The sequence below is a fragment of the Camelus dromedarius genome, chromosome 22, assembly GCF_036321535.1.
Source record: "Camelus dromedarius isolate mCamDro1 chromosome 22, mCamDro1.pat, whole genome shotgun sequence".
In the NCBI taxonomy this organism is placed as follows: Eukaryota; Metazoa; Chordata; class Mammalia; order Artiodactyla; family Camelidae; genus Camelus; species Camelus dromedarius.
Window position 1 is genome coordinate 19,884,268 of NC_087457.1, and position 27,877 is coordinate 19,912,144.

Sequence of the window (27,877 nt, forward strand, 5' to 3'; positions counted from 1 at the left end):
ACTTTATTTCTTTAAGCATCCTTAACATCTTTGAACTTTTTCATGTATAAAATGAGGCTAGTAAGGGCTCCTTCAAAGGACTGCTATGAAATTTAAATGTAATATTAATTGAATGAAGCATACATTTCAGTACCTAGCATGTTATTATGCTCAATAAATGGCAGCTCAACAGCAAGTCCACTCAGATTTGAGCCAAACACATTTGTACTTTTCAAGTACCTGTAACCTGCCAACCTTTCTGAAACAATTTCCTTAGGAATCAGACTATTTTGATGGGAACAAGTCACTATTTTTGTGGGAACATTATCAAATCATGGTGAATGATGAACATAAAAAGAGTAAGGCTTTGCTTTTCACATGCTTTTGTCTTGATAGGAAAAAGAAATAAAGAAATGAAAATCCCTTACAAGGAGTAACATTTTTGGCCCACAACTCACTTTTTTAAGTCCAATGAGATGAAAATCTCTCCAAAGAGGTGTTTATACTATAGGTATCAACACAGCCTTGGGTCTAGACAGGCTGACCGACTGCTCTAAAGAGAACTGTGTGTACATAGGAGGGTAATTACTTCGGGCTACAGCTGCCAACATGATTTAGCAAACTCCCAGCCTGCAAAGGACTGATCATCCCCTGGAGAACGGGCCCAAATTCATTGCAACTGCACAGACCTACCTGAGCTTTCTTTGCCATAGGCTCTTAGAGGTTTTTTGTAATTTGCATTCTTTAGGCAAATGGAATTTAAATTCCTTAGGCAAATTTCACCCTGATGGAACACCAAGATGACATACATGCCGTGATCTCACTGTTCAGGATTTCTGCTTTATAATCATTCATGTATGCTTCAACAGGCAGGTGAGGTAGAACATTTGGGCTAAGTTCTACTTTGCTTTTGTGAATGCTCCTTTACCTTTGAAAAGCTCTTGCTTTTCATAGCACCTTCACAAATATGTCAGTTGCACTTCACGCTTATCTTGTGTGGTGCGAAGGACATCATGACGTAGTGCAGAGAGTCACAGGACCGGGGCCCCGCTCCTGGGCTGCAGGGTGAGAAGCCTGTAAGGCGGTGTTTCCCTGGTGCCCATGATCCGAGGGCTCGGATGGGCTGCAGTCAGACCACACTTCTCATGCTTCCTCACTTGCAAATGCAGAGCAGCAGGCTCTGTCTCCTGGGCAGGCGGGAGTCTTGGTACACTTCCAACCAGGTATTCAATCTGCAAGCAGAACTGCAAATTCTGTCAACCGTTAACCTGAAACAAAGCTGCTGCCTCACATTTATCTTGACTTACTTCATTTCTCCTTAACCATCTCAGTAATGGGATGATGCAATAATTTCTTGGAGACTTTAACGTGGTTATTTTGCTATGGACCTTCATTTTTCTAGTGTTCTTCCCAATTCTGATGCTGAAGCGATGTGGACTGGCTCTAACTATAAGAAATCTACCTCCGCATTAGGGAGAGATCAGCAGATGGGGAGGTGGTCTGGGCTAGTGGAACTGGGCTGGCATTTTAGCTCCTCTTTGTGGCCCTGGGTACCTTAAGTTGTCACTAAGTCATAGCCTCCCCTTATGATAATACCTGCACTTCGTGGGGTATGTGTGAGGATTTTACAAAAGTGGGCAAAAGTGGCATAAAGACCCATGAACGTAGCTATAAAATCTCACACAGCTCTCTAAAGCTTGTCTCCTGCTGCGTACACACACACACACACACACACACACACACACACACACACACACACACACACACACACACACACACACACATATACTAGCAATGTTGGAAAAGCACCAATTTAGATTATCTTCCACAGTTTTTCTTCAGATTTTACTTCCCCCAAATCTCACCTGTTTCCCTCAGCCCTGAAAAAAAAAATCAATTAAGAACCTGTGTAATTTTGTCAGAGTTTTCCAAGTTATTCCATCCATACATCGGTCGGCAGGATGCCACGTGGCATTATCATTTCTATTTGAATATCCAGGAGAGATTTGGAGGATTGCAGTGTCTTCAGCACTGAGCAATGTGGAAACTCCACAAACAGTAGGTGTTGGCATAACGACCTCGTGAGGTGAATAAGAAAATGGGTGGCGACAAAAGCAATCTGAATCGACCTGGGGTGGGGGGTGCCCATGAGAGTGCCTCTTCTACCCTGGTGACCAGCTTGTAACCTATTAGTACCTCCCGACTCCAGAGCTGTTCACACAACTAGAATATTAGATATTTCAGGCCCAAGACATTTTGATCCTTTATTTTCTTATGGCTCTGAGGAAACCAGGACTGGAGGCAGAGGCAGATAAGAAAACCTTTGGTCTCTGTGCATCTTTTTAAAACCTTATACAACGAGGTTGATTTTTCCGCTTTACTATGCCCAGAGCGAATATTTGTCAAAATCAGACCTAAGATCCATATCACATTGTCTCCGAGAAATGAGACTGGTTAAAATTCCATCAGAAAGAACTCTCTAATTTAGAATCCACGGCATCTATGTCATCTTCACCCGTTTGAACCTTAGGACTTTACTAGGTTTCACTCAGTCCTGTCTCTGCCATCTCAAAACAGGCACTGATGAGCCACAGTGAGGGCTTCGGACAGACGGCAGCCTAGATTCTCCCCCTTTTCAAATAACAGAGGCAAATTCAATCCATTCCATTTGGCAAATAATAAATTTATTAGGTGCCTACAAGTACAAAACACTGAAAGCTGCTGTAGGGGATGATGAAGACGCGTATCAGAGCCCTGCTCTCAGAGAGCTTACAACCTGGGCAATTAGTCACAATTAGTAAATTGTGGCGGTATCACTTTAGGTGGCTTAAAGCAGAGTTCTTGAAAATGTTCACATCCTTCAAATTCTCCTCGGGCCAAATATGTAAGGAATCCTTTCAACAGGAAAGCCACACAGTGGGAAAGAGACCTTTTCTGGAATTAATCGGTGACCTTGGCTTTGCTTATGAGCATCTTTCAGTTGCTGTTGCTTATTCTTGTAACTTTCTCAGCATCGTTTCCTCGAGACCTTTGTTTGGAGAGCATCTCCGTGCTTCCTGAACCTTCACCAGGGTTTCCTGTTTGTTAGTGAGTGGCTCAGTTGCAGTTTGGCCTTGGAATGATTTGCAGTCTGATTTTTCCTGCAGCAAATCTGTGTTTTCATTTCAGTTGATGCTACAATGGTATGACTTGCCATCTGTGGTTTTGAGGGTGGGAGTGAGATGCGATACAACGGAAAGCAGGCTAGACGTTTCCCTTACTTTAAACATTTAATAGTGCACGTATTGATTATATTCTGTACAGATATAGAGCAAGTTATAAACCTCTTCTTTTATTTTCTTTTTTCTCACTTAGACTGTATTCATATAAAGTGTACTTACATTAGCAAAAAAAAAAAAAAAACAAAAACAAAAACCCAAAAACAAAAAAAACAAAACAAAACAAAAAAACCAAAAAAAAAAAAAAAAAAAGCCTTGAGGTACAAAATCCAAAAGAATATCTGAGGTATAAATACAAGTATATTTTAAATAATAATCTTTATCATGCTTTATCTATGTTGGAAAGCACAGTGGACAGGTGTACATGTTTCTTAATAGAATGGTATATACAACATACAATCTTACAGATTTGAAAGGCTTTAAAATTGAATATACAAGTATATCTTCACGAGGAACACTAATATCCAAAATACTCAAAATTAAACTCTGATCTGTCCCCTGCCCCCAAATTCTTCAAGGAATCTCTGAAATAACACTGACAATGGTAACTAAATTATGTTATAACAAAATAAAAATCCTTCTTACAACTCTCATTCATACATTATTCACTTTTGACCCACATAAAATAAATTCACTAATACTGTCTTTTGAGCCAACCTTTACCATTACAGAAAAACCTGTATAACGACCACCCTTGCAAAAAATCTGCACTGGTGTTTTTGTTTGTTTGTTTGTTTGTTTTTTACTGCAATTACTACTTCCCATTACTACTAAAATATATTCTAAGGGCATCATAAAGGAGAAGAAAAAGAAACGTAGGAAAAACAAAACAAACAAAAAAAGAAACCCTATTTGCTGGTAAGGACAAACCCAGTTAATAAACATATGCAGCTTTGAAAAAATGCTGTTAATAACCATAACCATAACAGCAACAGACAACCTTTGTGGCTGGACTAAATTTACAAGGACTTCCTTGGGACATAGCTTCCTGTGTTCCCATACACAGTGCCTTAAAGAGTTTCTGTTATAAACACGGAAATGCAAAGAATTTGCAGACAAGTAAAAAGTTTTGATGCCTGAATCAGGAGTAGATGTTAGAGTGTTCATTTTTTGTTACATCTCAACTTAAAAACAAAACAAACAAAACAAAACAAAACAAAAACCCCAAAACCAAAAACTGCATTGGAGCTAGCAAGAGGGAGTTTTCATCCCTGAATTCACCTATACTGGATAAAAACGACCTCACTCTTTGCAATGAGGTCTAGAGACAAACTGCATTTGAAATGGGCTATCTGAGTAAATTTATTATAATTACTTTTAAAGTAAAGAAGAGGTTGGTGGAGAAGAAATGTTTACTTGCTCAGGTTAAAAAAAAAAAAAAAAGACAAGGGTAGGTTGTCCAACACCTCAAATGGGTTCCCTTTCTGGATGATTCCATGGGTAGTCAGCTATTCCAGGTTAAACTGAACCTGATGCATCAAGATCCTTCTTGGAGGTGTCTCAGTGTGCCAGACACTGCGTCCCAACTTCCACATCTACGCCATTCAACCAGCACCAAACACACATACACACACTCCTCTGTGCAAACCTTTCTTTGCTCTTCTCAGTGAGAAAACATGTCAAAGAGTACCAACTATTCCAGTGGATACACCAGCCCTCAACACACTGCAAATAAAATGACATAGGTACACGGACACATAAACCGACATCACAAGAGAGTGAAGTCTCTTCATGACCTTCCCTAACGTATTTATAGAGTTTTGCTTCTCAGAAGCAATTCGAATAAGAATACATTTTTTTGCACAGTCATATATTCCAGTCAAGGTCCATAATACAGACCTTAAACAAACAGGAAGCAGCTTTAAAAATGTATCAAATTGCTATAGTCAATTCCTATACTCCAACTTGTAGTTTTGTTTCAGGATTAGACACAGAACCCAGTCTTCCAAGGATGGGCAAGGGTTCTAGAAACAAACACCCAGATAATGGACACAGTTGCTTTTGCTGCAGGAATCACCTGGATTTGGTGTCTTTGGTTTCAGCATTCTGATTACTGAAGGAGTCTCGGATCTTTACAACTTCAGCTGCACACAGATGTCCAAAAGATTTCGTGTACCACTCTGGCATGTGGCCCCTACAGCAGACAGAAAGGAAACATGGAAATATTATTCAAGTTGGAAAACCCTAAACCAGCAGAAGGGAGTTCTGAATACACTTCTATTTCTTGATCAACACAATGTGCATGTAAAGATTACTCTTATTACTCCAAGGTATCCTCCTGGCACCTTCATTACACTCTTGGAACCAGAGGTTTCCCAAGGAACAACATACCGAGTGCAGATATTGAGTGAAACTGTTCAAGAAAGCTTTGGAATCTAAACCAAAAACAGATCACACAGGCACTTGAAGAAGTACTGAGATGTAAAGACTTCAAGTGAGAATTTATTTAACATGAGCACCACTTTGGGAAGTTTTTAGAGGTTCATTTTTTTTTCTTTTTGGCATTGCTTCATTTTCTTAATTTTCTGATAAGAATTCACATTGATCTACGGCACAGAGTATAGACCTAATTAATTACTACAATGCCATGTCATATTATTCAAACACCTTTGAATATAAAATGAGAAACATCTGCTTGCTAGTTCAATCTCGCATTTCCTGTGGCTTTAAATTCGTGGCAGAACCATCATCTCCACATTGCTTTAGTACCACATTCTCTAAGGGCTGGGAATTAGGAAGTGGCACCCAGAAGACCAAGAAACATGAAGGAGTTACTTTATAGGGACCACTCTTCATGGAGCATCCAAGATGCAATGATGTCTTCATTTAAGCCATTAGAGAAAAAGTCTGAATCTTCTTTATGCCCCTCACTCACCACATCAAAAAAAAAAAGCAGCATCAAAACGTACCTTAAGTCAGCTCTGCACATGTAGGTGAGTTTGGATTTCCCTGACCCGCAGGGCTCAATCAGATACCTGGACAGGAGCACGTTGACCCTCACTCCCACCACTGGTGCCCGGTCGTGATCCACGGAGGTGAGTAAAAGGGCACACGCTCCTTTGGGTAAGTTAGTCCTCCATGTCCTGTAGACACAAAATGAGAGTGGGAAAAATGGAGCTTCCTGGAAGCCAAGCTGAAAACGGGGCCTCACTGTTAGAGGATATAGCTCAAGGGCAGACTTGGGGGCCACCCTGTGACCCAGCTCTGGATGGATGGCATCCTTGAACGACTGTGCAGGGACTCCTGAATGAATGACTCTGGACAGAGCCCCTTCTGCAGCAGGTAGATAAGCTCACACAGTCAGTTCTTTGAAAGACAACCAATCTGAAGTGGGTCTGAAAACCCTTTTTGTATTTCACAGATGAATTAGAACACGGACATCCAAATGAATGTTCCTCTGTTGGAGAAGTTCTGGACTTAATGATGTGACATTTCCTCAAAGATTTTTGGAATTCCTCTTTCAATCATGTCTTCAGAGAATTTATGAAGTGCTTATAAACCAGCTTTAACCACAGCTTACTTGGGACCCAAATGTTACTTCCTGGCTTATGTTTTCACTAGCTGTTTCTAATGAGAAAATCTATCCTAATGGGGCAAAAATCTGCTACCACTGAGCACAGTCAACGGAATGTGCCTCTCTTTCTGGGCTCAGTTCCTAAAGAGTTCAAACCATTTTCAAGGATGGACACATTGCTGGAATTAATGCAGATATATTTTCCATATTTGGAAGCATATGTTCTATTTTAAATAATTTTACCCTCTCGTGACATTCAGTGACATACAGGCTCATCCCTCCACAAAAGTTCATCTGGAAGCTCTCACCTCAAAACAACATAGTCCCGAGCAGGCTGGGGCGCCATGCTGTTTTGGACATGCTGGTAAATGTCGGTGTGGCTGTCGAGGACCTCAATCACTTTCGAATCCAACAAGTCTAGGTCCCAGACATGCTGTTCTTTAAGTAGACGCTTTAAGATTTCCTCAGGCATCGCAGGGACTTCAATGGTTGCCCTCCAAAGCCTGAGAGGTGGTCCTTCACTCACCTGAAAAGAGGATGCACTTTTCAGCGCTAAGGCATTTCACACACACTGAGACTCTGAAGGCAAAGTGCTATCTGGGTATATGGTCCTATGTTTACCGATGGCTTTACTAGGCTGCTGTCCCCAAGTATATTCAAGGTCGGGCCAGAAAGCAAACATAATTGCTGGAGTCACCTCCATTACATCTGTTTTCCTGGGACCCATATTAGGGTCAATGTAATAAAAGTAAGATTTATTTGCACACCCCCAGCCTGCATGGCCACCCAGACCACTCTCACTGTTTTCTTTCTTTTCAAGGTAGCAGAGACAAATCCACAAATACCTCCATGGGCCATTGTGCTGAGCCGCATAAGATACCTCTGCCCTCAGGAGGCTTTCAAGTTACTTTCTCCCTCACTACTCCCTGCTCATTAGAGGGCCAGGAGCAGTGACTGAGAACAGAGGAGATGCACAGGGATTCTGATCAAGTGATGGCACTGTCTAAGCAGGTCATAAAATGCCTGAAGGCCCAAAACCATTAGCGAAACATTCCAGGGAATTCTGTGGAGCCGAAGGATTTCAGTAGATAGTCTGAGTCCTCTGACAAGTCTTCAGTGAGTAGTATTCCTCATGGGACTGGTTTTTACTCTCACAGGGGGAATGAGTCACCTGGCTGCCCAGCTCTACAGGGAAGGGAGCGGATGACAGATCTCCATGGAGAACTGTCTTGTCTCTGCTGAACCCAAGTCCTGAGCACCCGAACTCCAGTGGCTGACAAGAGGGAGGAGACTCACCTTCTTATAGGACAGCTCAGCCTGCTCAGATGTGGAGCAGCTCACCCAGCCTTTGAACTTCTCTTTGACCTCTTTAAACAGGCTGTCCACACAGTCCTGGAGGAAGTGTTGGTAGTTGGCGGACTCGTCATTACAAAGGCGTCCTAACGCTTCTAGGGTGAGGGGCTTCAGCTCCTGTTCGGTGTAGGAATTTCGACATCGGCTCATTTCCTCAGGAACCTGGGAGGGACACGAGAGACATAAAGGAGGTCTGATGCTCGTGAGTGGAAGCGGAAGGGCAGAAATAATGGGCTGGACCCTCAATGCAGTGCCAGCAGTCCAACCCTCACCCCGTTTCCAGCAGATGGAGGGGTAGTTAGTTGATTTACAATATTAGAATAGTTTCAGGTGTACAGCATGGTGATCCAAAAATTTTAGAGATTATTCTCCATTTAAAGTCATTATAAAATATTTGGCTATATTCCCCATGTTGTACAATATATTCTATAGCTTATGTATTTAATACACAGTAGTTTGTACTTCCTTATCCCCTTCCACTTGTTTGTCCTCTATACCTGTGAGTCTGTTTGTTTTGTTATATTCATTCTTCTCTTTTATTTACATTCCACAGATAAGTAATAACATACAGTATTTGTCTTTCTCTGTCTGAGTTATTTCACTAAGCAAAATACCCTCCAGGTCTATCCATGTTGTTGCAAATGGAAAAATTACATTCTTTTTTATGGCTGAGTAGTATTTCATTGTACATGTGTGTGTATGTATGTGTGTGTATATGTATATATATATATATATGTATATACGCACAGACATCTTCTTTATCCATTCATTTTTTGATGAATACTTAGGTTGCTTCCATATCTTGGCTATTGTAAATGATGCTGCTATGAACATTGGGGTGCATGTATCTTTTTGAATTAGTTTTTGTTTTCTTTGGATATATACCCAGGAGTGGAACTGTTGGATTATAAGTTAGTTCTGTTTTTGGTTCTTTGAGGAACCTCCATACTGTTTTCCATAGTGGCTGCACTTTAGATACATCATCATCTGTTGCTTTTCCTTTATAAGTAAAGGGGTATGGAGGTAGGCAATTTCATTAAACATATTAACTCTAACGAGCTTATACATTACAAAATAAATAAATAACATTCTCAGGCTACGTATATAATCTCCAGCTGTGGAAAAGATCTTTTGGTTAAGATGTGAACAAGTATGTGCCTAAGATTTTGTTCCTATTGACATTATCCTTAACAAACAACAAAACTTCCTGTCTCCTTACCTGAAAAAGCTTCTTGCACTCAGCAATCATATGGGCTAGCCCTTGAGTGGCAGCGAGGTTTTCATTCAAATCTTTCTGATCTGGTTTGCCCAGACTTTGTTTTCTTTGCATTACCCTAGGCAGAAGAAATAAGGGAGGGGAAAGATTTAAACATTTGTCAATTTTTAATCAATGTGTGATTCGAAGAAAACTAAAGTAGACAAAAAGACTATTTCACTGGAGCCCATGTGGCATTAAGTGGTTCAGGAGAGCTTTAATCTGGTCACTAGAATTTCTCAGTTGTATCTACCACGCACAAAATATACGAAACAGTTTCTGATGAAATCCAGGCTATTTAAAGCCATCACGTGAAACAGGGAAGCATGTAAGATCTACGTATGCGTTGCAGGGAGAAGGAAAAGCAGCTTCAAGAGGTGTGTGGGTGGGAGGCATGGGTCATTGGGGTAAACAGAATCAATGTTCTCTCCAGTTTAAATAGACTGGAGCCCCTCCTGTTGGTGAGAGAAAAGTCCATTGTTTCCTAGAGATTTTGTCTTAATCTTATCTGATCTCTCCTGCTCACCTCTAGTTCTCTATCCCATTAACGCTGGAATGCCCCGGTCAACCGTTAGAACTAGCTAATTAAGCATGGTGTGGCTTTCAGAATCAAAGCAACTAGCACGACCGACGGGTTACCCGTGCCTGTAGCTGATGAGAAACATTTGTCAAGCTCCCCTAGAGCTGAGGAAAAGGATCAGAGGGATGAATCTGGGAGGAGGGAGTCAGTGACTCCTTTCTCACACACTCGACCATGAGGCCTTTACGTGAAATCCTCAAATAGGCAAGAAGCGCTAGCGGCTCTGCCATTTTCTCCCACCACACAGAGGCAAGTGACTTAACTAGGTGCCCTGCCCCCAGTCTTACTGGCCTCAGGTGTAAAATAGGTACTGAGAGTCGCTTCACCTCCTATGATTGTTATAAGCATTAAATGAGATAATCAAGGTGCAGGGACAGAATCAGTGCTGAGCAAATCTCAGCCTCTGTTATTTTCCAGATTCCCTGTCTTCTACAGTCGCTCCCATCTTGTCTACACCTAAGGAGAAACCACGCAACAACTGGAGAGGCTGGGTCCTAACTTGGAGGCTCAACGTGATCCTTAGTTCTCTTAGACCCAGGTGCTTTCCACTTCCCACACGGCCGGCAGCTTGGGTCTACTGAAGAAGCCAAGGTGGCAGGGCTCTCGCCCCCCACCCAGTTTTTGAGGTCAGTAAATCCTCAGGACTCTGCTGGCAGAGGGTATGAGGACAGTGTTACAGAGGGCACTGGGGGTCGGGGAAACATCTGCCTGGCAAAGCAGGAAGGCTCATCTCTCTCGAAATGCGGCTGGAACTAGACTGTCAGGGAAGTCCCCAGGGCTGAGAAGAAAGGGGGAAGCCCAGGGCAGGAATGTGGGTGGTGAAGGAAGGGGGTCAGACTCCCTTCTGCTGCATTCAAATACGCCATAGAAGGACATGCCCGAGCCAGGGACAGCCCTAGAAGGAAGGAGGCTGCCTCTGTCCAAGAATGGAGCCCGAGCGCCCCATGGGCTGTACCTTGGAGAGGAATTCTCCCTCTTTAGGGTGTTGAGGTGAAAGAGCGAAGGCGCCAAGCACACGGCCAGGTTGGTAGGAGTCATCTGGTTCTCCTTGACAGCTGCGGTGACATCGCTCAGGAAATAAAGCAGCGTCTGCAGGACCTCTCGGTTCTCATCAGGCAGGAGCATGATGGCGGCCTTGATCGCCGGGAGGCGCTGGTCCTTGGGCACGTCTGCACGACACCAGCAGTTCCCCCATCAACCCAGTGATTTTCCACAGACATTTGCAAGCAAGTGTCCCAAAGCAAACAGCATCAAAGACTTCAGCCCAGCACTGAACAAGCACTTGCAGAAAGTGTACTTGAGATTAACAGGGAAGAAATTAGGGATTGCCACCAGCGTCACTACCCTCAAGTATTTCCTGCCTGTGGAGGAGTTAAAATTTTTAAACACCCATGTTGCCAATATACTCCTAAGTCCACCTCAGAGTTCAACTCCAGATGATGCCTGCTCTCTTCTCTAGTCTACAGAACGTTTTTTTCTTTTCTAAGTACTTCTTCAAAACTCCTAGTTTACCATTTTCAATTATTGAACACAGTTTACACTTATGCTTTGGTTTAGTTTCAGTGAGAAGTCTTATCAAAGATACAGACAAGAGGATGAGAACTGAGATTTCTTTGCCTTGACGATAAAATGTTCAGTATCCCTGGGGACTCTCCTAATTTTAATTGATGTGCTCATTCTTAACATGGGAAAAAGGAAGATCCTAAAATATTTTATTTAAACAACAGATATCTTTAACCAGTAATTTCTTTAAGTCTTAGAAAGCCTACTGAAAGGCTACTATAAAAATACATACTTGAGAAATAAACCCATAAAATACACATAATATAAATAATATAATGCAATATAATGTAATGTAACATAGTTAATGTATATATAAAATAAGATATGTGTAGAAAATGCTGACCCCAACCTTCAGGTCTCCTTTTCTTTTAAAAGGCACGTGGTGGAAAATTCAAATCACTCAAATGCAGCTCCATAGGACAGACTGATTAAACAGCTCCATGGTTACAATACATAACAAATACCTCGGTGGGGGAAATGTGACCTGTGTTTTCATAAAATCTGAAAGGATGAAATAAATAATGAAATAATCCAGACCAGCTCCATTTCTCATAAAATAAAGTCCCATGGGCCAGTTCTAAGGACACTCTGAGCACTGAGAGAAGCTGCTTTTAAATTACACTGCTGCAATACCACACTGAGCCAAGAAAAACACACGGCTGTAAAAGCTATAATCCTGATCTTGATCATTAATTTAGACAACTGTTTGCTTTAAGCTTCACTTAAAAGTGAGACAGGTACGGGTACTGTTTTCCCAAGTATTTTTGGCAGAAGCTGAGATGAGTAACAGAAAAAGATTATTTATTCATTTTACTGCAAGATGAAACACACAGACACCTGTGAAATTTTAAACACAACAGGCCCTGCTGGAGAGATGCGAAGCCACTGAAACGTCTATAGACAAAGCGGAGACAGATCTCAGCACCTGCTCTTTTAGGTACCTTAGACAACACTGTTCTAGAAACCAATGAGAAAACGAGCTCCTGGATCAGAACGTAAAAATGTACGGTTGTATCAGCAGTTAGAGAATGATGACAAGGGGAATTTATTTTTGCATCATTCAACAGGTATACAGAAAGCTGTTCCACAAACGAGAAGGCAAGGTAGAAAGACACTGATGACGTGTTTCCAAGAGGTCATCGTGTGGGTCCAAAAAGAATGACATCAAAGGAAGCTACAGGCTTCAGCTGACCCCACCTTCCCCACCGCCAAGAGCGTCAAGATCGGAGAACACTTACACTGGTAGATCTGCAGAAACGTTTCTGAGAGTTTGTTTGTCATTAGTGGCTCAGGAAGGTCTCGAAAATACTGCTTCAACATGTCTGCCACGTCATAGGCAGACTGTCCCTCATAGTTGACACAGTCTATGGCACTTTCATTCATCTGGCGCAGAGCCTGAATCCGGGACTTGACACCCGATTTTCTGAAGAGACCAACCTGTTGGGAAAAAAAAGAGAAACACATTAAATGTCAAGAGGGAAACATTTTCACCACAAAACTAGAAAAAAATGCGTGCATCTGAGCTCCCGTGATTAAGTGGGACCTGTGAGCAGCGGCTCTCACCTGATCCAGACAGTGGTTGCGGAGGTAGCGCATGGCCTGCTGGATGCTCTGTGGGAGGGGCTGTCCCGTGCGCTGCACGTTGACCGTCAGAGGGACCCCGAATACATTCCGGTCCTTGTAGTCTGGAACCTTGATCCTTTTCATGAACTTGGGCACAGCCCTATTTATAAAGAATATTGGGGGTGGGAGGGATATGTTTACTTGTCTGTCTACACTTTGTCCATCTCTGTAGGTGGAATCCAGATCTGTGCTAATAAAGTGGCTATTTAAATTTAAATTAAACAAAATTACAAATTCAGTTCCTCAGCTGGTTGTATCAGCCACATTTTTGGCACTCAGTAGCCATCTGTGGCCAGTAGCCAGCAAATTGGACCGTGCAAATATAAAACATTTCCACACCACAGATAGTTCCATTGGATGGTGCTGCTCTAGATCTTCCAAGAATTGGGGCTGTGAGACCCAGCAACATTTCCTCAGCTGGGGATTCTCCTTCTACTGTTTACTCTGAGAATTGGGTCTATGTTCTTAAGGGAGCTAATGGGCTTCCTTACAAGATGGTGGCACATAAAGGAGGAGGAGGAGAAAATGACAGTCAAGACCCTAATTAGGTGCTTCATGACACAGTTGAAAAAAAAGTTCCTATTTGTCCTGAAAATGGACAAGAATCATTTCTAAGTTCTTGATGAGATCCAAAGTATTTATTTAGGGTTAAACAAATGAACAGAAAGGATCAGAAAACAGCAAATGCATGATGTTGGTCCCACATAATGAGAACAAACTCCAGAGCTCAACCGTGGAGGCTGGAGGCCAAGCTAATGACCCCGAAGTCAAAATAAAGCCTCCTGCTGATGACCCCAGAGAATATAACATCTTTAGGTTTCTAAAGGAAGATGGGAAAGAACAATGCGGGTTTTGTGAATCTAGCCCAGGCTCCCTGGAGTCCTGACACCAGCCCAGCAGTATACGCAACAGCAGGAAACCCATGGCATGCACTTAATGCTGTCAAGCAGAAATTTCAGCTCCGCAAATGACCTCTCTAAACGAGACAAGGAAGGGCAAGGCCAAAGAGGGAAAGAACTTTGTGTAGAATTTCTCCCTACTCTGTGGATCTCACAATGTGAGGCCTTACCATTTGGTTTTGACTCACTGGAAAAAATGACCAGAACTCAAGAAGTATTATGGCCTTTCAGATTCTTGAGGGTTTGGTGGGGAGGGGGGGTGGGCAACTCAGAAATGAGAATGTAAAATATGCAGTTTTAAATAGCCAGCAGGGAAAATCTGACGCCAAGCACAGAGAGGAACACTGCGGAAGACAGACCGCTCTGACTCTGAGTGCCTAACCAGCAGCCGCAGCACGTTACTGTTTATGGCTCTAGGAAAGGTACAGCTGGAGCGCAGAGCCAGATTTGTGTTTCCATACAGTTAAGTATATGGAATCACAGCTATAAGTGTGCATAATACTCGCTTTGTCAGGGGAGAAAGCCCAGCATCGGAATGCACAAGGAACACATTACGATCTCCACCGAGAATCTGAAGCATGTGGGGATAAACCAGTCAATACTTATTTTTGTCATTCAGAACAAACAACTTCTGTATTTAGCAGGGCTCACATAATAACAGCCTTTGAACAGGAGGTGCTTTGATGCTGAAGTTAACCTCACTATGCGTCCCGAGGGGAGGAGCTAGAGAGAGAACAGTTACGTTGCTCCGCTGATTCTCTCAAGCGACCGATTTACTACTGAGCGCTACTCGTGAAACGGGAGGCTTCTCTGTTTTTATAGAGGGCAGTTGTGCAATTGGATAATGAGTGCTTAGATTACTGAAAAGACACCTGGATGCCTAGATGACATTGTGAAATGTGCTGGGATGTCAACCTAGAGACATTTCTCCGCTTTGCACTTAGTAGAAAAATTAAGATACAGGCATAAAATAGGTCACATCTATGACCCTCCCAGCCCAACAGTCTACATTTCACTTTATACACCCCAAGGGCCGTACTTTTGAAAGGAATGATGAACAGTTCATTCGATAAATTTCATCTTCGTATATATTTTAGTCTATAATATCTTAGAGTGGTGAATTCCTTAAATTGATTAGTCACTGTTTTAAGAGTCTTTGTTGGAAAAAACTTGACCTAAACTCTTTAGCCCAGGTGGATTTCTGAGTGCTGCTGCAGACAGTCACATCAAAAATGATTTCTAAAAACATACACGAAGAGGGTCACGAAGCCGGGAGCTGTACATCCAGCATTTCAAAGCTGGTCTCATATGGACATCTTATGATCTAAATATTTTTCTTCCCTGCCTTCCAAATTATCATCTGATCCCGTACATACATATGCCTATGGTGGGCTATTCCTACCTCTGGAAAGGAAGTGCCTGTTCAATGAGATGGGAGATCAATGCACTCTCACCCCACCAAAGGGCAGTCTGTCATGCAGAGAGTTGAAAACTCAGCCAGCCAACCCGGATGGAAATTCCCTAAAGCTAACCTGGGTTAGGCAGTATCAAATGTGGCCTCGAGAATGCAGTGACTGACTGCCTTAGGATGATGGACGAAAGATATTGGTACAGGATCCAACTGTCATCCACTCAGTGGTGGGACAGCCCCAAGGAGCTGATGGAAGGCATTTTCAGTGACAGCTCACTGAGCAGTTTAAACACTTACCAGCTAAAACCATGCTTATTAGAAGGCGTGTATTTCTCCAGCAGGGCAGTTAACTTCAGGAGTGAGTACTTCTGCAACAGGTTCATCTGGGCCACAGACTGGCAGTTAATCTGCAGTGATACAGAGTTTAAGCTCGGCCGATGAGAGCTCTGGAAACTGTGCCATCTCAGTCGGTGCCTGTGAGAGACGGACAGGGGAACATGAGTGAGTACGGAGGTTTTTTACAAATGAGTCGATGCAAAATCAGCAGTGGGCTGCTCACTGGCCTTGTTTCTTAGGAACTAAGACTCAACTTCCATTCCAGTCTTTTTTTCCCTCTGTAGTAAAATGTATATAACATAGAACTTACTGTCTTAACCACTTTTCAGTGCACAGTTAAGTACTCTGAGCAACAAGTCCATCTACCATGTTGTACAACCACCACCACCCTCCATCCACAGAACTTCATCTTCCCAAACTGAAGCTCGGCACCCGCTCAACAGTGTTCCTTTTTTCTGGCTGGTAGGATTTCATGGTCTGTCTCTTTCCTTAGGAACTTCCACGGCTATGACTGCAAGACTTAATCCCATTTCGCTCACATGACAAGCAGAAGCAGCCCCTTTCTGATGCCCCCTCCCCAAACTGGAGAGGCAAGGAAAGCTCTTACCTGTTAGACCTGGTCAGGGAGGCCCCAACCCCAGAATCCCTCCTTTCTGGGATGTCAGGGGGCTCCTCGGGTTCATTCAGTGAGTTGCCTGTGCTGTCCAGGTCACTGGGGGTGGCTCGGTCATTGTCCACATCCAGGTGTATCTGCTTGGGAGAGGATGGGCACGGAGAGACCGAGTCCAGGGCTGAGTCAGAGTCTCCCTCGTCTGAAAACTTCTCTGACCACTGGTTGACTATCCTCTGCATCCCCTTCACATGGTAGAGGATGTCATCCAGCTCAGGGAAGATGTCCTCGTTCTCCAGGTCAGCCAGGTCACCGGAACTGGAATAGAGGATGGAGCCCGGCACGTTGTCATAGATACTAAGGCGGCTGGTCACGGAGCTGGAGGAATTGCGTCTTTTAAGTTCCTTGGGGCTGTCGCTGCTGTTTTCCCTCCTCAGGCTGATGTGGCCGGGGCCATGGAAGCTTCCAGTCCTCCAGTTCACAGAGCTGTTACTCCCTGAGGGAGAGAAATTGCCATTGGAGAGGGCTTTGGGGAAAGTGCCAGGCTTGTGATCTTCGGGGATGTAGAACACTGTGTCCTCTGGGTAGCTCTCACGGTTTTTAAAGTTCTGTTCCATAACGTTGTTGAACGTGGACTGGTTGAAGGGATCGAAGCCCTCTAAGTACATGCCTCCCCGCTTGTTGCAGGCACTGAGGCTCCGGGTCCTGGTGACGGGACTGGGCGTGCTGACGTTGCTGCTGGTCTCTGACTGGCTGCTGCTGCTGCTGGTCTGCGTGGAGTTGGACACGCTCCTCTTTCGTACCATGGGGACGTTGATGTGGTTGCCGTTGAGGGCGGAGATCTCCACGCAGTTCAGCTGCTTCAGTTTCTCCTCGTCCACGCCCTCCTGCAGGATGGGCCCACTGATGATCAGCCCGAGCTTGGAGGGCGCCTTGTGCTTGCTGTGGTGGGAGCCCTTCAGCTTCAAGCTCTCCATGCGTTTCAGCAGACTGTGCGTCTTGGACTTGGCGTTCTTCTCGTGCCCTTTCATGCTAAAGCTGAAGCTGGACAGTTCCTTGGGGGAGGGCAGGCTGCAGAAAGAGTCATCATTGCCTACGAAGGTGCCGGAGGAGCAGACGCTGATGACAGAGTTAGTGGAATTGGTCCGGGTCGTCGCTGCGTCCCCACGGTGGGGTGAGTGGGTGGCGAGGCTGCTGGTGCTGCTGAGGCTGCGGACAGAAGCCACCTCCTGGCGCTCGCTGAGGTCCGTCAGCATGCTTTCATGGCTCGGGGCATTCTTCAGGTGGGAATCGTCTGGGGACCCAGGGATGGGGTCCTGCTTTGGAGAAAAGACATCGAACTCTTCAAGCCGGGACCACCTCTTGCTGTCCCTCTGGAAAGTCCATTTGGCACTTATTGCACAAGGCTCGTCCTCATCCGAATCCTCACTCTGCAAAGACAGAATGGAGCCATTCATCCCCTGGGACTGGCAGATGGCAGGGGCCAGGAGGCGGATCCTAACTTGGCATCAGTGTTGACTCCCCCTGCCGACATCTTTATTGTATTATTTTTAATAAATAACTAAGATGTATGTAAAGAATTTAACAGGAGAAAGCCTGACCAAGTGTTTCAAGCTAAATAGTTATTTGATGGAAATTCTGGGATCCATAGGCTGCTCTTGACTTGCTCACAGAGGAAACTTCTGAGATCTGTGAAAATTTCAGGCATGTAAAATATTTTGAACTGGAGTTAGCAACAGGTAGGACTCCCTCAGGTCTGCCTCCAATTCTGCTGTCTGTGATAGCATGTGTTTATATTCCCCTTTGCAGTTAAAAAGGTAGTTTTCAAACTCTTTAAGAAAAGCAGTAATAGAAAGCCCTAACTACCCTAAAAGCTCACAAGATGTCCTCTGACAGATTAATGGAGACACGAAGCAAGGTGAGCCATCCCATCTCTTTGGTTGGTACTTCTCAGCCTCTTACCTATTCCCTTTCATCCCCTCCCCCACCGGCCCCCAGCACAGGAAACAGAGTTAATGCCACAAGTGTCTTGGACTCAGGGAGACTGTGACACAGACTATGGCAGCTGAGCCTTTCAGATGGGACATTAGAAGGTATAGCTCAGGGTGATGCAAGTCGTCCCCAACGATGCAGAGAATCTCATGTGACCTGAGTTTCACGGGACAGTGAGTGGAGGGCATGAAACGCTGACCTGCAGGATTCTCTCCACAGCTCAGTGGGTGTTGAGGTTCCAGTTCATTCATTTAAAAGGTTAAAACTCCCCCAAGAAGGCAACTAGTTCCAGGTTAGGGTAATTATAAAGTTGATACCCTGGACAGCCAGAAATACGTTCTTTGACCAAACTGACTCCTGTTTACTCTAATTTGTGACACTCACTCCCACTCCTACACCCACCTCATCTCCTAAGAGCTCACAGGAGGTCCTTGCATTTCATACACAGAAGAAAATACCATCTGGTTCACTTATGTGCCTCCACTTCACGAGAATGTGTGGGATTTCCCGCCCTCCCCCCTTCATCCTCTAATTCCGTTTCTCCCTCCAAATCTCTACGGTTCTCCCACTTTCCCCACCCCCGCCCCCACCAGCCTGCACTGCCATCTCTAGAGCTTTGAAACACAGTTTCAGTTATATATAAGAAGGCAGGGTTCTTCGGCTTTAATTTCTGTAGGGAGGCAATGCAAAACCCACTGGAATTCCTAAAGCCTCATCCCTTTCATACATCATAGGCACTGAGTTAAAGAGGCATAATCACAGGCGATCTGTTCAGATCAAAAACAGCAAGAAAGACACATTTTACTGGCGGGCTGCAGCTCTTGGGTTCAACTACGTAAAGCTACAGAGTCTTTAGTAAATCTGACTGGATTGTAACATTTAAAATCTAGACCTTTTTGGAATAAGGGAAAGTCTGAGAAACAAAACCTATTACAAAACACAGAATCTGGATTTTGATCCTCCCCCTCTCCTCCCATCCTATTATATGTTTTATATACTCACTCTCTTCCGATGAGGACTTATTTCCAGCTTCATCACTGCACATTTGTTTAAAGTATTTAGACGCCTACAGAGCAAAGAAGTAACATTAGCAAAGACAAAAACCACTGATGGATGGATAAATATTTTTTCCAAACAGTTGACATGTTTAATTGAGTTTCTTTGACTCCATTAATATCTGTAATTTCGAAGAATATGCGGAACTTCTTTAAAAAGGTGAATAGCTTAAAAACACTTTATTTTGCAAGTTTTTTCACTTAAATTTAATATTACCATTTTCTAGTAAAATGGCACACTGCTGTGGTTCTGTCAAGTGTCTCTCATTCTTCACAGAACAAACAATTCTCAGTGAAGAAATTTCTTCTCCCAAGAGTCCTGGGTTGGGCCATCAGGTAGTTCCACCCAGTGCCAAGAATTAAAAGCCAGTGAGGTCTCCTTTCACAGCAATAGAAACAGCAAGAAGGGACCAAGCAGACTTGCTGGTAAATAAGTGTGTATTCTATCTCAAATCAAAATTCAGATACAAAAATGGAAAACTTTTTAGTTATCTCTGACAAATAATCTTAGACAGCCTGTTAAAAATTTTAATGAGTTATGTATAGAAGGGAAATTTGAGCCCTCTTCAATATCCAGTTCTTTTTCACAACTTCCTGTACAGGACAAGGATAATTGGTGGTATAGTCACAACAACAGGGCAAATGATTAATTTAAAAGTTTGTGTACTGCAGCTTCAAGGGTCAACATCTTTAGAGTTCAAAAACAAGCACTTGAATCAGATTCTTCTTTGGAAAAGGAGACACATTTTTCACTCTAAACAGTCTTTTACCTCTGCCAAAGAGTAATAATTTAAAATTAGGAAAATAATTTAGCTTCATTGAAAATGAAGTACTTAAAAAAAACAAAAACAAAAACGAGACACACCGCACCCCTCACAGATAATGAAACAGCTGAAAAAAAGAAACCAATCACATATGCAAGAATAAATGGCATGTGAAAGTGGGAGTGACAGCTTTTCAGGCCCCAGTTCTTTCTAACATCTTCCAGATGGTCATCGCTTAGTCTTCCACAAATGGACCTTTACTAGATCTGCTGTCTTGCACCAACAGTTTTCCAAGATTTCCTAAGACTGCAATTCTTCCACTTCCACAGTACAGGAGCATTTAACTCACACAGGTTCAAACTGACCATGAGCCCTCTTTAAGGCTTGCAGTAGCCTAACAACTTGGATGCAAGAGGATGGAAAGTATTTTTGTCTGCTGATAAGACGGCCTTTGATTTCACAGATTATGCGGTGGCCTGTTTATAGAATAAACAAAGATAACCCAGAGCACCTATGTTCAGGAAAATCCTCTATGCTGATGGGAAGGAAAAGAAAACAAATAACTAAGAGAAAGTCTGCAGATGTTAAAATGAGTGGACATAAAGTCCTTCTCTCTAAGGGGCATCCATTACTTAAATGACTTCTACCCACTGCGTTTTAGTTCTCAAATGTTTTCAAGACTTAAAGAATCTGGGATGGTTGCAGTTAGTCTTAGGTCTGGGTTTCATTAATCAAACCTGTAATCAAATACCCTCTCGACTTCACGTGGGCTGTAGTGGTGTTTATAACCAAGTTTACTAGGCATGAATGCCTGTGGGGTTGGGGGAGCCGCTTACTTCACAAACTCTAGATTTCAGTCAAACAAAAAAGACCCAGGAAGCCAGTTTTGTAAAGGTCAACGTTATCTTTTTCTGTTGACAACACCAAGCTAATAGCAGTTCAATTCTGAAGCCCAGAAGTCATTCCCGGAGGTTTCTCTGGGATTCATTTGTCCCCTAGGAGCCCCCAAAGTTGGGGGGGACCGCCTCGATTTAGAGGGAGACAGTGCTGACAGGAAGGAGAGGTGCCTGGCGCCTCACACATATTATTCCATCCTGGTCCTCACAACAGCCCTATGCTAGAGATACTACTGTTTATCTTCATTTTCTAGATGAGGAAATGGGGGCTTGGCGTGTCCCAAACCTTGTCCAAGGTCACATGACTTAAACATGGTGGCTCTGGCCCTCAAAAACAGTCTCTCCTGCATTCCTTTCTAAAATAGGTGTTCATCATTATAGTAAACAGGAGCAGCTTATACCCCGGGTATGATTCCTCCAGCGAGAGCAGCAGAAACCGGGAATCTCCCCCTAGGGCCCTCCTGCCCCTGAGGGCCCTCCCTGGCTCAGATTCTCAGGAATGTGTCAGTCTTATCTGCTGGGTGAGCTGTACTCTGCTCTGCTGAGGGAGGGAGCTTAGGGTGAGCATCAAAGGGTCAAGAGCTTTGCTGCAGGGAGCTGTAAGCACCCAGGCAGAAGCCTGGCAGGCGGGCGGGGAGCTGGGCCTCACCTCACCATATTCCCAGTGAAAACAGGAAAAGCAGAAGAAAAGAGAGAAAGGAAAAAGGAACGATTTCCCAAGTAGACCTAACAAATAAAAATTGTTCCAATCCTTAAAGATATTTTATTGGAATTAATGCCATTGCTTGTCTTTTAATAAGACTGAAACAGTAACACAGCTGAAACCTGCTATGTGGCTGGCTGCTTTACAGAGCTTGGGCCCTTCCCTTCAAGGGCCATTTCATAGCAGAGTGCAGGCTGAAGGTGATACCATGGCTATTTGACCTTATACAATTATCACCATATTTACCTAATTCTTTGGTGTTCATAGGAGGAGTCAGCTGTAACTCCAAAGGAAAACAGTCACATGGAATAATTTTCAGAAGCTATAGAAAGACGAAGAACATTTCAGAAAAGGGGAAAAGGTATTCTAAGAGTGGGTCACAGTTTGTATTATCGCCTGTACATGCTTCTAGACAAGCGAATCACTCTTCTGGTATTAATACTGGATGTGACGCTCTCAGAATCTTGGCCTTATCCTTGGGGTTGGATTATACAGCAAAGCTGGTAAGGCTGGGACAAAAGCCAATCTCTCCAAGGAAACAAGTATGTAAACTCCTTACAAGTGTGTGCGTAAGAATGCTGGCTAGCAATCCAAATCCAAAATACCCGGTAGTTCCATAATTACAACTTTTGGTCATTACCAAACTTTGTATCATTATCATTTTCAAGAAAACTAAAAACTAAGTCTACAAGTCTTCTGCTCTAAGTAGACTATGTGAAGAGATCAGCTCCTACAAGTTTTTCGACCAAAGGCACTCTAAGATCTGCAAAAGTTCTAAGTATTATGAATGCTTATAATAATTTTTAAGCAGAACATGGGAGTGTGTACTGGTGTGTACATGGGAGCAGGTCATCCGTGTGTGTGTGTGTGTGTGTGTGTGTGTGTGTGTGTGTGTGTGTATGGTGGGGCAGGGGTAGGGGATGCGGTGGCCGGAAAGAGAAACCATGTAAGAATTATGTCATTTAAAACCAATGTAAAAAGCTTTATCTAATGTAAAAATACTAAATTAAACATTTAATAGTATTTTGTTAAAGTATAACTTTTCAGCTGAGTTTCTGTAACTATATTACCATATGTATTTAAAATCAATTGCTCAAAATATTTCAACAAGGCAAAAGATGGGAGTCTACAAAAAGTATGTCTAGAAAAAACTTGACAAATCACAAGACCAAGTTTCAAACAACACTATAGCTTCATGCTTTGCTGGCCCTTTGAATTCTGTGGACTGAGAGAGTACGCAGAAGAGGCTAGTCTAGTAAATGAGGTGAATATCACATTATCAGTAAAACAAGTATCCCCAACCACTCTGCTGACAATGCAGCACATTTCCAGGGAAGATGCTCGGCCCCATCTTTTTCTAAGGAACATTTGTTAAGCCCTCTCAAAGGAAAATCATTTGCCGTGAGACGTTGATTGATGTGAACACGTGGACAAGAGTCCTCGGGTTTTCCATTACAAACAAGTTGATGGCTGTTCCTGTGGATTCTGAACTCAACCTCAAGCCTTTCCCCACATACTCAAATCTGAGTGTCAGTTTTAGGTCTGATAATTGTTAAAGCACTTGGACATCCATCACCGCATTTCATTCTCATACTTAACCTCTGAGACATTATTCTATGCATAAGAGAAACTGAAGCCCAGTCAGGATACACTTGCAGAATCCAAACAGATGTCAAGGCCTAGGTGTTTTTAGGCTCTTCTTTTCATAAAAGATCTAAGAGTATAGATTTAATTCTTCCAAAGGGAGGTAGCTTCTCCGATGGTGCTGAGAGCCAGTGTAAATCACCAAGTACAGAGGACGCCCTTATCCCCAGAACAGGGCAACTACATTTCAGACTGATATTAAGTAAATTAATTAGTAAAATAAATTCAAGAGTCTAATCACGATCCTTTGCACTGCAGTGCTGCAGGGATGTTTTTCTGACCCAGGAATTCCTAAGCCGTGGCTGCAGTTCATAGGGCCTCCTCACTAAGCAGCTTGAAATGTGTGAAATGGATGATCTGACGCAATGAGGAAATATTTCCTAGGAGACATCTTATGAGTGACTTCATTTCTATGCGTTATCACCAATGATGAATTGAAAAGAAATTAATTCTGCCCTGCAGCTCAGCATTAAAACATTTCAAAAATGTCTGGAGTAGTTTCTATTCCAGATGTTGACTTCTTCCCTCCTAAATTGCATCAGTGACATTTTTTCATTCCAGATGACATAGCTATGATATTACAGACTACAGTGGGGGACTTGGAATTAGGTTTCTTTCAGAAAATGTGTACATATCCTGGATATTTCTAAGCAGTCATTTAATTGGATATGAAAAGTGACAGTGTATCTGTGGTTTAATGTGGCATTTTTTTTTCTTTCTCAAGCCAGGAGAATTTGTCTATTCCATACTCCAGTCTAAATCCCTGCTTAAGTTAGGTGCTTCAAAAAACATTGTATTTCATAAGAAAGGCCAAAAAAAAAAAAAAAAAGTACTTTCACAAAGCTATGTCTGCTTCCTTTGCCTGTAGAGAGGAAATAAATACTGGGTGCCATTCTACCTTAATGATGTTTTTCCAAGTTAAAATTAATACTGAAACTAAAAAAAAAAAAATTATTCTAATTTTACAATCACATCGACAAGTGAATTATGTCTGTGTATAATTTTTATCCCTAGAACTCAGCTTTGATGGCTTATAGGTTTTGAGAAAAATCACAAAGGATGATTAACTTAAAATGAATAATATGTCCTGAAGAGTCTGAAAGGACTGTCAGTGTCCCATCACTGTCCACTACGTGGTTTATTACTTCCACTTCACTGATACCTGCCAGCTGCGTCTTAGCCTGAAGATCCACCAGAACCATGAACAAGGATTTCTGACTGTTTTTTTTCACACTTCACATCAGTGCTCATCTACTGCCTGTCCACTTTATGAAAGGCTGTGCTAAGCTATTTTACAGCCTGATTTAATCCTATTGTTACTACAGTGTACCTGGGGAAGCCAAAGAGGTTCAGAGATGCTTTCCTAGAATTCCAGCAATGGTCCTCCTGACTCCAGCTAGCCACAGTCCCCCCACTTCCATCTATTCCTCCATCATTCAATACAACAGCAGCTTTGACTCTGCCAGGGTATCTGGCTGGGGCTGTGCAGTCAATTACACTGCCTTTAAGAAAACCCTGTTCCAAGTTTCCTAACCGCCTGAACATTACTGTTTTAGCAATCATACGGTATCAAATACAGAATGGTACTATCTGAGTACGTACTAGGACAGTGCTATTTTCATGGCAATATTAAGTAACAGGAAGTTACTTACTTTAATTAAAAGGCCTGTGACTTACAACGAAGTGAATCACCATACTCATTTACTAATCAAAAAGCTGACCTAATTAGAACAAAGGCAAACTCATCAGTGATAAGTACTATGTTCTTAAAAAAGAAGAAAAGGGAAACACTCAAAACATCTCCATTTACCTGCATAAAGCCTCAATGGCATCTCTGTCCAAAAAATCATGCTCTCTCTTGACCAAGGAAATATCAACGGGGAACAGGAGATCTACAAGAAAAATAAATATGTTTACTGAGCACTTCAGTTCTTGCCCATCTAGCCCAGTTTAGCAGAGGGAAAAAAACCCCATAAAACCACGATAATTTATTGAATACTTACTGTGGGCAGGATACCTCCTTCCCTATAAAGTGATATAGGACAGTAAAGCAGCCTAAGACACTTTCAACTGTGTCTGAAAGGAGCCTGGATGAAAAGTGGTCTGCAGACTCAAATATCTGTGGTCAAAACACACTTCCACCTTTGAACAAATCAGCAGGCAACACGCCTCTGCTATAAATTACAATTTAAACCACAATGAACACCAGAAGGATGCTCCCTTTTAATGTGGCTGGTTCCCCTCCCCGCCATGTGTGTCTTTGCTCACATTTGATCAGGGAAGATGTCACAGAAAACTGGGCCAAGAAAAGATCCAGAGAACAATGGTGGTGGTCAACGGAATCCAACCATTTGCATTACATCAAAAGCTAAAGAGAATTCAGGATGTGCTTTTTTTATAACAAATTCTAACACTTCCACATGGCTTTTCAGGAGTTTATATAACTCCCTGTAAAACAAAAGGCCAGCTCTGACGCCGCAGTAGAACAATGGAATCCCCAATCCTTTAATCTGTAGACAGTTCACCACTCTAAGAATACGTAAGAGTTATATTAGAATCGAACAGCAGAAATGGGGGAAACAGTCAACTCAGTGGAAGAATTCCCCTTTCTGTCCCTTGTGGATAAATACATTCAGGAAGAGTAGGGTGGAAGAAGACCAGCGGGGCTGCCGTGGAAATTTACAACAGCTCTGGAATTGCCACTAGATAAAAGCAAGTTATCCTTCATTGGAGTTCCAAGCTACTAGGGTAAATAATGGGCCTTCCTGGTAGAACACTTATAAAATATTGTAAGGCAGTCCTTCTACGTAACTCTGTTGGTCAGGAATGGGCAAAGTCAGTCAGTACCACAGAAAATCAGGATTAACATAACCAAAAAAACAAAACAAAACAAAGCAAAACAAAACCCCTTTGGACTCCCAAATAGCCAGTGCTGCACACTGAAATAGACACGGCTATCAGCAGTTCTGGAGATGCAAGTAATTAGCAATGTTTTAGTTCTGGGGCTGACTAGGGAGTACACGAGTGTTCATTATGTTTTTATGGTTTCTGACTTATGATCATTGGTTTTACAGAATGGTCTGAAGTTCCTTATTCTTAATAATCTATTTTCTAGAGATCACACTTATAAGTACCTTTTTTCCCCCAATGTTGAAAACTAACATAATTAGTGTTACAGTCTATTCTTTTTTCTGAAGGCTAGAGTCAGATTAGTGATACTGTTTACTGAAAGACACCATAGACAGACCAAAGAAGTAGCTGGTGTCCAAAGGTTTATGAAGAAATTTATGATATTGTTTATATCTCTTCATCACCTTACAGACCATGTCTCTTAGGCAAATGGTTAGTGGCACTACTGTAGTAGAAATAAAAGAGAAGACCTACAGTGAATGTAAATTATTAGTAAATAGAAGCAAGGCAGGCTGTAAACTGTTGGAAGGTTATGGCAATTGTATTTCACTTTGAACAGACACCAGGCACTCTAAGTATTAGAGAACAGAGCTGATATTAAAGAATATATTTTTAATACTTAATAAATGTAAATCATAAAATTCACAGCCCTGTTAAGTATATATGAGACAGCAACTGTTATTTTAGCAAGTTCTTAGTGTACCCAGAACTATATTTTAGATTATTTTCATGATCCAAATTAACTTTAAAATTCTGGTTTTTTAAAAAAAAATCTAGGGTAGGTAGGGATTAATTGCAAGAGAAAAAATTGAAATAATTACATCAATTTTTTTCCCTCTGAAAGAACTAGCTTTGAAAGGATGATGGTTTATTGATGTAAAAAAGTAGGTGTCAGAAACTAATGCAACATTGTAAATCGACTATACTTCAATTAAAAAAAAGTCATTCTCAGAGTTCTTCAGGTTGGGATTTAAACTTCCAGCTTGGGCTTAAGGGCAGGATGTATAAATTGTCAGGAGCAAAATAAAGCTAAACAGGAATCGAAGAGTGTGCACGGTGGTGTGTGGTGTGTGTACCCACCTCGTACATAGGGGCAGGACGGAGGGGAGAAATTATAAATGCTCAGAACAATGTACATAGAACCTCAAAAGCAGGCTTCCGCTTTAAAAGCCCCAAAGATGTGAAGGGACCCCAAAATGTAACTTGTGAAAATACAGTCTGCATCTTAGGATTTGGAAAGACGTAAGACTGAGACCGGAACTGGGTCTCGGCAAACATATACATCACAAGAAAGTGCTGCTTGGCAGCAAATCAACATCAAAAATGGACATAATTGAAGGAAATTTAATTTCTAAACAGGAGAGCAAAAGGAACAAAAGGACAACCATGCTACTGCCACTGCAAATGCAATTACCTTTCCTTATCTCCAGTAGAGCTGCAAACTGAAAATTCAAGAGAATGCTGATCTGCCCCCCACCCACCCCCTCCAAAGCCCTACTGAGAGACAGAGATGCTGAAAATGTTAATAGGTCAAAAATTCTCCTGAAGGAAAAATAAGCAACCCCACCATAA

General features: G+C 42.5%; 1 protein-coding gene across 11 annotated transcripts in view; it reads right to left on the bottom strand.

The window, feature by feature from the left end:
- Positions 1–1,117: 1,117 nt before the first annotated feature.
- DLC1 (DLC1 Rho GTPase activating protein) overlaps positions 1,118–27,877 on the bottom strand; it is a 416,507-nt gene continuing 389,747 nt past the window's right edge. For 7 of the 11 annotated variants that reach the window (XM_064477493.1, XM_064477492.1, XM_064477491.1 and 4 more), the window contains 13 exons: positions 25,206–25,287; positions 19,336–19,399; positions 16,339–17,771; positions 15,693–15,869; positions 13,026–13,185; positions 12,701–12,899; positions 10,855–11,068; positions 9,284–9,398; positions 8,008–8,226; positions 7,020–7,237; positions 6,107–6,280; positions 5,215–5,331; positions 1,118–1,211 (listed from right to left, as the gene is read on the bottom strand). In XM_064477493.1, the coding sequence (XP_064333563.1) occupies positions 1,133–1,211; positions 5,215–5,331; positions 6,107–6,280; positions 7,020–7,237; positions 8,008–8,226; positions 9,284–9,398; positions 10,855–11,068; positions 12,701–12,899; positions 13,026–13,185; positions 15,693–15,869; positions 16,339–17,771; positions 19,336–19,399; positions 25,206–25,287 (3,251 nt within the window). In that variant the 3' untranslated portion in view covers positions 1,118–1,132. The other 4 variants (XM_031440198.2, XM_031440201.2, XM_010995696.3 and 1 more) reach the window with 2 other exon arrangements.